Here is a 10451-nt window from a genome sequence, read left to right as displayed (position 1 = left end):
CTTATATGTTTTAGCCTCCAGTCCCCTAATCGTCTTTGTTGCTCTTCTCTGTACTCTTTCTAGAGTCTCAACATCTTTTTTACATCGTGGTGATAACCATACACAGTAATCCAAATATGAAGAAACTAAGTAACCAAGGCATGACACAAATGACATTTCCAAGTATAGAAATAGCTGGTGTGATAATAAAATAACCTATGTTTAGAGAATGAGATGATGGAAGATCATGTTGTATGCCGGTTGTGCCCTTTCTAGACTGTGAGGCCCTGCTCTCAGTCCTGGATCATCATGCACTTGGACTATTGCAATGTATTCTACACGGGGCTACCCTTGAAGAGCATTCTGAAGCTACAGTTGGCATAGCATGCAGCAGCACAGTCTTAGGGGCCCCTAAAGTGACCCATGTAACACCACTGTTACATGAACTGCACTGATTGCCAGTTTGCTTCCAGGTTCAAGGTGTTGGTTATTACCTTTAAAACCTTTATGGCATGAATCCATTGGCCAGCCCCACTCTCTCCGGCAGAAGGGGCATGCTCCAGATCCCATCGGCCAAGAAATGGCAACTGGTGGGATCCAGGAGAGCAAAGGGCTCCCACCCTGAGGTGAGATCTCCCCCCAGCTTCTTGGTTTTCTGAAAGGCCCCAAAACCTGGCTCTGCCAACTGGCTTGGGACCTCAATTGGGGTATCCATTTTGGAGGTGGCCAGTAGATTAGGAGAAGATCCCACTCTAAAGAGTCGATTTACTGATTCTTTTCATCCACTTTGTTCTCAATTTTAACATTTTAACTTTCAATGCCTAATGTTTTAATCTTTCAAACTATATAATTGTTTTATACTTTTATTTATGGCATTGTAAGCTACCCTGAATTCTTAGTGAGATGGGCAGCGTATAAATTTAATAAATAAAGATATTGCAGGAGGAAGGAGACTTGCCTTCACCACAAACCCAAATGAATCCCTTTCTGCAGAATCAGGAGCTCAACCCATCTATTGCCTTCTGACCTTCTGGAGGTTGCACTGCTCCCTTTCGACCCAAAAATTCCAGCCTGAAAGGAACTCTGCAGACAATGGCCCCGAAGCAGACTAATAGCATATGAGGCATATCAGATTCTTCTAACTAATCACAAGAGTAACCTGAAACCCTTTTTTGGTCCCAGCACATATTGGGTTTTGGCTGAAGCAACTTTTGAGCTAGCTTTTTTTAATCCTTGCCTTTGCTGACCCTCAGGCAACAGAGCAACACCTTGTTTTACTCTAGATCTGCAGTGTTGCTGCCCATATTCTGATCATGTCACCCGCCCTGCTAGAATCTGACCCCTTGCCTCAGTCACCTCAAACTGAAATACCCTCCTATAGCCTGGCAGTTTTCTTTGCTGGTGCCCTGTCTTGGGAAATCCTTCTCCAGATTAGCTTGCCTGATGATGGCCAAACCCATGAGGGCTGAGGGTAGAATAAGGAAATGAACTATAAAAGAATTAGTGAGCTCTCAGAGACACCTTTCAAAAGGATGAGGAAGAGGAAGATGGGAAAGTGACAGAGTGAACTTACCGTTGCACTTCCTTATTTTTCCACAAGGAGGCAGACTGAGCCTTTGGCACTCGCTCTATAAAGTTGACCAATTCCTCCATAAGAAGCCTGAAAACAGAAAAGGGCAGCTGAAGGCCTCAAAATGAAAACACAGCAGGTTGAACTGACACACTAGAATAAGTTTCTAGGGATATTCCAAACAGCTGTATCATGCATGGTTTGATTTCTCAAACTGGACCAATTCTTTATGTTTGATTGCTTCTCCAAATGAAACATTCTTAACAGAGTGGATGAATATTTACCCTAATTGATCACTGAACGCAAGGCAGCTGGGTGATACTGCTGCAACAGAGGCAAATATGATTTTAGACTGTGTGACAATATTAATTTAGTTAAAATAATTACAAGTTATCTCCCCAGGTAAATTTTGTCAGGTATTCCATTTCAGGTTTTCATAGCAGCTACACTGTGGTTTGTTTCATTAAGCTTTACTGTCATCACCCTGGCACATTGGTTACAGAATTCATCTGTTGTAGAAAAGGGAGCAGAGGTTGCCAGGAATAGGAGATCTCAGATGACCATTGAAGGGTCAGAGTCTAATTCTTTACCTGTTTCCTTCATTGATTAAATTAAGTGGAACTACTCCCATGGAACCATTGATGGATGCCAATGTTGATCTGAATGTCAAATCACTACCCAACCATCAACACTGTGACAGTACCAGTAAATTGGTCAATACAAAGTCCAGATGTGAAAAATGATCCTATCCTGAAACACTCTCTTAGAATAGATGAACTGGTGAGAGTACCACCTAGGCATCAGTATTACTTTTTTTTTAATGTCAATAGTTTTTGTCCGCTGTAGCATGGTTTTTGCACTATTCATTCAACTTTATAATTCTATAAAGTTAGTCTTTATTTTGTCACATCCCAAATTCAAGTTTAGAATCAAAAAGTTGTTGATCACTTTTTCTGAATCCTAGAAGTGACACAGAATATAGGCAGCACCTGTTTTTTCTTCTCTTGAATCAACTAATTGCTGCATTTGCTCACAGATCACATGTGCATCTGACCAGCACATATTCATCTTGATACATGCAAAATCCTATAATAATAACAATAATAAAAGTTTATAATTTACAATTGAAAGTAAATATCTCAGCTATAGTTCCTTGAGCTAAGAGAAGCAGTTACCCACTGAATCACGTGCCAGAAAGTAGGGTGGGACATAGGCAAAAACATTTTTTAATTTCTATGTAAATATACTTGAAATTGTGATACTTAAAAAGTTCTATTTCCCATATTTTAATTTATTCCCATATATAATTTGGCAGCAAATTTTGAAGAAGCTCAGGGTCACCTACAATTCTGAGTGTCACATCTGCACTTCTTATAGACATAATATTGAGTTAGGTAATATCCTAACTCAATTAGAACCCAAAGTAAACAAGAAAGCATTTAGTAACCGCTCTAAAGCCCTTAATAATGGGTCCATTCTTGCAAAATCGCAAGGGATAACATTTCTACATTATTCTGTTTGTGTCTGACTTCATTTAGTGTCCTTTCTCTAGTTTAGATGTAGAGTTAAAAGGTGGGTGGTTTCAAAAGATGCCCAAAGTGGTGAACCACATGGAAAATAAATCCTATGTGGAAAAGCTGAAATACATTAGAAGCAAAATATCAGATTGGAAATATGATACAGATCAAATATGTAGAAGGCAGACTTCACAGGGCCGTACTAGCTTGAACAGTTAAATCAGAAGATAACAAAAGATAGATTTTGGTTAAACATTAAGTTAAATAATCTGATGACAAATACATTACCAAAGAAAAAAATAAAAAGGAACCAGATAAATATTCTCCCATTCTACTAGAGTTCTTTAAGTATGGGGAGACTGAGCCTATGGACTTCCTATAAAGAATGGGACTCTAAGGCTTATAAGCCCCTCTCCAGCTGTAACAGTTTATGATTCAAGCTCAGTGAGGGCTAGGCAGCCCTCCCTCTTGGACCCAGTAATAATCTTTAGCAACTTGCAAAATTTGGGAACTGTTAAGAGAGATTCTTTTTGGTTCCTTTTTCATTACAGGGCTAGGGCTCTAATCTTCATGGCTACCTTTCTTCAGTACTGCAATACTCATATAACTTTGCCAAATGCACAAGTCTGAACTGATTTTCAATATTTGGGAAACAAGGACTGTGCACATGCTTAGAGTTTCAAAGACTTCTTTGGCTTACTTTCAACCAGTGGTGGGATTCAAACATGTGAACAACCGGTTCTCTGTGTGGATGCTGCTTCCGGAAGTCCATTCTGGGCCTGGGCAACAAAAGAAATTAGCTACCGGTTCTGCCAAAGTGGTGCAAACTGGCTGAATCCCACCACTGCTTTCAACCCAGTTAAATGTTCCTCAGGTTCATGAGAAGCAATGTTTTTATGCTGTCCGTTACTCCTTCTCTTCCCCTTTGCCACTTCTTTCAGCAGTGGAAGAAAAGGGATTAGATAACACTGCCTTAAGTAGATTTTCCTTACCTGCCAATCTGCACTGTTGGCTCAGTGGCATACACAGTTCCAGTGAACCCAGTGTGTTCTGTGATGTAGGGCAAGGCCATCATGCAGTGGTAATTGGAGATCAGGATCACATCCACTGTAGACAGGTCAATCAGTTCCATCTGAAAATATGACCCAGAAATACACACCACCAGCCCAAGCAATGCTTGGATTAATGAAATCTTGCCCACCATTCATCTGAGAGTTCTAATATGGACAGAACATGCCTTTAAATTATTGTTAGTTCCTACTTATATAACAGACTGTTCTATATAAAGAGTGAAGAATTATCTGGCTCTTTACCTTAATTTTATTTATATATAGCTTGGATCTCCAATATGATGCTTGAGGAGCCAGTGAGCCTTCATACACCTCCCTTGCTGTCCAACGGGTTCCTGACCCCACTTGACATTTTCATTAAAAAAAATATTTAAAACCGGAACTTGGCATCTTACTGCCAGTCTGAGTATCCTTTTTATTTCTACGAATGCCTTGCAGACACCAAGAGTTCTCCTCCTTTTAGAAACTAAATCACTCTCCATCAACCCAACCTCAGGAAATGCTGTAGGTCTACATTTTGAATGGAAGGAAGACCTTCTGCCCAGAAAAAAAAAGAAATGTAGGAAGGAATAAATACATAGCACCTTGCTGGAAGAGAGATTAGGAAAAATTGCAGTTCCAATTTAGGGAGTCATGGCTTTGTAATGCGCAAACGTCCCTTCCAGCAGCTATTTTGCAAGAACATTCCACACCATGTGACCCCAATTCCAAATGTGCCTAATAGTTCGAAAGAGTAGACAACCCCTGATATACATTTTTTTTTGTGCTGCCCAGTAACTGGGTTTTTGAGTGGCCTGCAACAATACAACAAAGGACAATAATATACCTATAATTAATAAAAGAAAAAAGTGATTTTCTTATAAAAAACCAAATAGCTACAAATGAAACATTTCATTACTAAAGTCAGGTAGAAAATTCAGTTCCATGGAACTGAAAAGCCTACACGTACAAATGTGTACAAAAGTACACACATGTGTTGCCATTTGAAAGATAAAGAAGGCATCAAATAGGTGTCTCTTTAATGTCAGTTTTCTAACTGATGATGGCACCAACTGAAATACTCTGAAGAAATTACAGCTGCTGTGTGTTATAGGTGAAATTATTGACTTTCTGAATAATAATATGCTGAATAAAAAGTATCCAGCCTACCTATCGTTTAATTTTGTTGGCAGAAATTCTAACAGCATGGATAATCCATTCTCCAGAAAGTTGCGAAGTTGAATACTTGTCGCCTTTGAGACCTTTGAATGGCATGCATGAATGCCCAGGCCAGAACAACCCAGGGCAAAAAGTAGTTTTAATTTAAAATTATGTGATAATTTATTTAAATATGGCACATGTTCACTTAATTAACTATAGCAAATACCGATAACTTCATGTACTTGGTAATTTCCACATTTGTATGTGTACGTGTATATATGTGCGTAAACATACAATACACACACGCACACAGAGGCATATACAGACACTTTTCTGAAGAATGATGGTAATTTAGAGTCCATTCAAGTTTGATCTCAAAGTCTTAGACTTAGCCAATTTCAGAGGTTGCACTCACATTAGAACTGGTCAGTGCTTTGTATTCAAGGGGAAACGGCGTTCTGAAGGGCATGGGGTGGGTGGGTGGTAATGTAGGACCTCTCAGCAACTGCTGAAACCAAACACCTCTAAGGTGAGTCTATTCAAGGAGTTCCTAATAAGTGGAGTAGGAATCCCCAAGCCACGTGGTCGAAAAAAAGGCAGTGCCCTTCCATTTGCTGGATTATAATTATAAAAAATAATTCCATATTGAAGGAAAAGTAGAAAATCCTCAGAAAATGAAGATGCAACTGAAAGGTTGAACTTCAGGCTCTTGTTATGTTCTCTTGTCTACAGCATCTGAAATTACTTCTTGTCTTCTTGTTGCTAGATCTAAAATCTGTCCAATTTCAGGGTTGGAAATGATTGTTAATTGTTTTCAGACTATTCTGTGAGTACAGGAATAGAATCAGATAAAATGGATTTACAAGGCTGAAGAAAAAGATTTTGCTTCCTGTAATAAGAAATATTTACAGGTAAGGCTAAGACATCGGTGGACTCAATCTGGAAAATTTACCAGAAGCTTAACCTCTAACTCAGTTATTATGGAGCAACTAACAACATTCAATAATCATCAAGCAGAAAAATTATCCGTACACAAATCTAAACTTATTGATTTGAAGATAATGGTAGAGAAATCAATCAAATTGGCTGTTTAAAAACCAAATGTCTCCTAATAACTAATTACTGACCTGGGGGGGGGGGTTCTTTTTATGTTGAGATTAAAATTGCACCCATGGATAATATTAAAATACAGTGCAGAATCATGACTAGAATTGGAAAGATGTGCTAAAACAGGTATTAGAAAAGTTTCTCATAGAGAGCAGTTGTTTGGTTCCCTTTAACTTAATGAGCTTGTGAAATCTGCCACTATAATAAAATAATAGGCACAAGTTTTAGCCTTGGGGAAAATATTTAAATGCCATGATATGTCAATACTTACAAAGATTAGAACTGTGCAAGCCATAATGTTCCCTGTGACATTCTATGCAAGCAAAAGTTTGACATTAAAGAAGCAGGATAGGAAAATGCTTTTGAATTTTGGTGTTGGAGAAGATTCTTGAGAATACCATGGACAACCAAAAAAACAAACTAATGGATCATCGAAAAAATCAATCCAAGTTTCTCACTTGAGGCACAAATAACCAGGTTCAAACTGTTCTGTTTCAGATACTTTATGCAAAGACACAACTTTCTGGAAAAAGTTCTAATGCTTGGAAAGGTGGAAGAAAAGAGAAGAGCAGAACCAGCAGCAAGATGGATGGACTCACACTGGCAATGAGTGCATAATTGGGGGACTTGAAATAAAGGTTAGGGATAGATTGTCACAGAGAAAATCAATCTAGGTCACTAGGAATTGAAGATGACTTGATGGCAAATAATCAATCAAACAATCAATCGAAAGGAAGGTCAAACAAGTTCATGAATGAATAGGCTTATTCCAATGGTTTTAGCTTATTAATTCAAAGGAATCTTCATATGCAGAATCACTGATTTAGAAGTGGGACAAACAGTAACAATAATAATAATTTATTAAATCTATATGCCTCCTAGTGACTCTGGGCAGCTTACAATTGTTAAATACCCATCTTCTTTCCCACTTATGAATTTATATAAAACATCCAGCAAGTTGCTAGGTGAAGATAAGCAGACCTTAGCCTGATCCATCAAAGCAATCTCAACAGTATTAATCAATGGGGTACAGAGTTTCTCCAACTTGGAGTCAGTTGTCACAATGTCACACTCCAAAAAGTAATGGGTGAGGCTGGGACAAAAATTAACTTTGTTTTTATGTCATTTATATTTTAATTTAATTAAAATAAATCTTTATTGCTAAATAAATTTAATAAAAGTAAACCAGGTTACTCTCCACATATCTTCTAATAATTTAACATTGTTAAAAACTACAGTTTTGGTAATAGCTTCAAGAGGTTTCTGAAGGCTATACTCACATCTTTTTAAGAGCTTCAATTTGCCATTGGGCTTTCTGATTGTATAATTCTGCCTTTAAAGGTGGGAAGATTGACAAATAGAACAGATTGATACCAATTTATATTTAAGGGTGGGTTGGGTTGAAAAAGTTCATCAGAACTAAATCAACTTCATTTTTAACTTCAGAACTTCCATCTGACATAGAGAGATTTCTTCCATTTGGTAATCTCATACAAAGTGATACAAATGTCCTTAGGGTATCCATTGAGTGGGATTCTGATTAAAATGCTCACTATCTTGCAGATTTTAACTCCTCCTTTCCTGGATATCCTGGGTAGCCTTGATGGCTAGAAGAAGACATTAGCCAGAAATAAATAAAGGCCCATGAATTGCTCTATATCAGTTAAGAGAAGAAGCACTATACATATTGTAACTATCACACTTTGAAAGAAAATAATGGGGGAGAACAATCAAAAAGCAATTTTCATATCTACACATATATATATACACATACGGACCCAGTATATTACTGCTTTTGGAGGCAAGCAACATTATGCAAAGTGCAATAAAAGAAATGTCAATTAAGGGAAAGGAATTAACAATACAATCTTAGGCGCATCTACTAAGAGCAAGTATTACTGATTTCAGTGGGAGTCACTCATAACTAATGAGGATATAATTACAGCCTAAACATATGAATTTATCCTATGTTAAAGGAACCACTAGGGTGTTAAATAATGGCAGGAGTTCTCTAGGGTCTTAGGTAGGAAAAATGTTTCCCTTAAAAAAAAAAGAAAAGTGAATACCAGAAATTGAACCAGGGAGCTTTTGCAGACAAAAGCAGGCATTTCTTTCTTTGACCTCTAGCTCTTGGCTACTGGTTGAGTAGAGGAAAACAAACCATTTCAGCCTGAATTCCACAACTGAACTTTATAGTACAGATTTGATCAGTTCTAATAAGAGAAACAAACTGGTCTATCTCATAGAGCTGCTGAAAGACTTTCCAGTATGGGATCTGTGAACTCTTTAAAAAACATGTTGGGACTTATTATTTTATTATATTAGAAATTGGTATGAGCAGATCCATAAGCTGGCTTTGGGGTGAAAAAGAAGCAGAGTTAAGGTTTGGGATTCTAATTCCTTTAAACTGAAACAGGAGCAACAAGTAATTTGACAAAAGCCCTAAATCAGGCTTTTCCAACCTTGGCAACTTTTAAGACACATGGACTTCCCAGAATTTCCCAGCCAATCATGCTGTCTGGGGAATTCTGGGAATTGAGGTCCACATGTCTTGAAAGTTGCCAAACATGGGAAATCCTGTCCTAAATGATTGAGAAAAAAATGTAGCATTTCAGTAAGAGCTTATGATGTATTCTTCTAGGAATATTTTTTCTCATGTAAGGCGAATGTTCTGGACTGCCCCTAACTCACAGATGCCACTTTGCCATGAATACAGAACTAGTAAGCGATCAGATTTCTCTGAGATTATACTACAGTTCTGGCCAGATACCAATTCTTCCACTATTAACTACCAAAGACTAAGAGAAATATTTTGAATTGTGTCCAATAAGGAGACTCACCTCTGGCAAACAAAACTCAGGAACAGAGTCCACAAAGACACGGCCAGAACAGTCTTTCAGCTCCTAGGAAATGGGGTAGAAAGAAAATAGAAATTTAACTATAAGCAAACAGACCATGATGACATTCAGCACTGTGTTAATGGATAGTGTTATAACATTTTAGAAGAAAATTACAAAATAATTAACCAGTTTGTCAGATGAGGTAAATATATCCTAGGAGATGCCATTCCACTGGGCCAGTACCAATCCAAATGTTCTTCCTTAACCTGGCATTAGAGCTGAACAACACTGGACATCAGCAAAGGCTTACAAGTTAACATATGGTCCATTTTTAACCAAGGATTCTGTCTGGGCACAGTTGAAAATTACCTCTGTCTCCTTTTGCTCTGTTGTATTTTTATTCCTTGACTTTAGATTCTTGGCTTTCTCTACTAACTGAAGCCCCACTTTTCATTCACTTGGCTTTTAAAACTTGTGCTTTTAATTCCTTAGCAAAGTATGACCACATAAATATTCTAGATTCTTTGCTTTCAGGTCAATTCAAGCAGTCTGTGCCCCTTTCCTTAACATCTGGATCACTAACTGAGGCACATGCAAATAAGTTTGAAATGAAATAATGGCCACAAATGGAAAATTATACTAATTTTACCTCTGTTCAAATAGAGAAAAGTTGTGCTATGTCTCTGTATAATTCTAAAGAGAAGGGGATTTTTTGAGGATGGATTCTCCATCTATGAAATCACAGCTATCCCAGACACAACATACTATCCTGCTCTTTCAAATATCTAGCATTAGGATTTGGATTCGTTTCTTAAGAAACTCTCAACAATTTTGCCAAGTTATACACATCAGCAATTATATCTGACAGAAAGCCCTTAACCCTATCAAAAGAATTTAGAAGGTGAATAATGGGTAAGCAAGGGGAATTTCAATGCTCCAATGAACATTGGATTTAAAACAACTGTATGCCAAATGCAGCAAAGACCAACATTCTCCTTACAAAATAAGGAGTTCACCTTGAACCTCAACTCCGTTCTGTGCAGAACTAGGGAAGTAATTTGTCATTGTAAGCAAGCATAATGGTCCCTATCAAGGCTAAATCAAATTGCTCTGAAAGTCCTAATTTTAAACTTGTTTCTATGTGCCCCTTTGGATTCTGTCAAGAATCAAAGTCATTGAAGAGTCAATCGTGTGTTATGGTTAAAGTGATAGACTAGTGTTGGGAAGA

General features: G+C 37.7%; 1 protein-coding gene across 1 annotated transcript in view; it reads right to left on the bottom strand.

Annotated features, from left to right (window-relative positions):
* Positions 1–10451, bottom strand: part of INTS9 (integrator complex subunit 9) — a 65323-nt gene that overhangs the window by 38502 nt on the left and 16370 nt on the right. Inside the window, exons 4-6 of the mRNA XM_015812983.1 lie at positions 9224–9286; positions 4059–4198; positions 1553–1639 (exon numbers count right to left, since the gene is read on the bottom strand). Coding sequence (XP_015668469.1) covers positions 1553–1639; positions 4059–4198; positions 9224–9286 — 290 coding nt within the window. The remainder of the gene's footprint in view (positions 1–1552; positions 1640–4058; positions 4199–9223; positions 9287–10451) is intronic.

This window comes from Protobothrops mucrosquamatus, unplaced genomic scaffold (assembly GCF_001527695.2).
Source record: "Protobothrops mucrosquamatus isolate PMUCROS unplaced genomic scaffold, P.Mucros_1.0 scaffold125, whole genome shotgun sequence".
Taxonomy (NCBI): domain Eukaryota; kingdom Metazoa; phylum Chordata; class Lepidosauria; order Squamata; family Viperidae; genus Protobothrops; species Protobothrops mucrosquamatus.
This window is presented reverse-complemented; position numbering and strand designations above follow the sequence as displayed.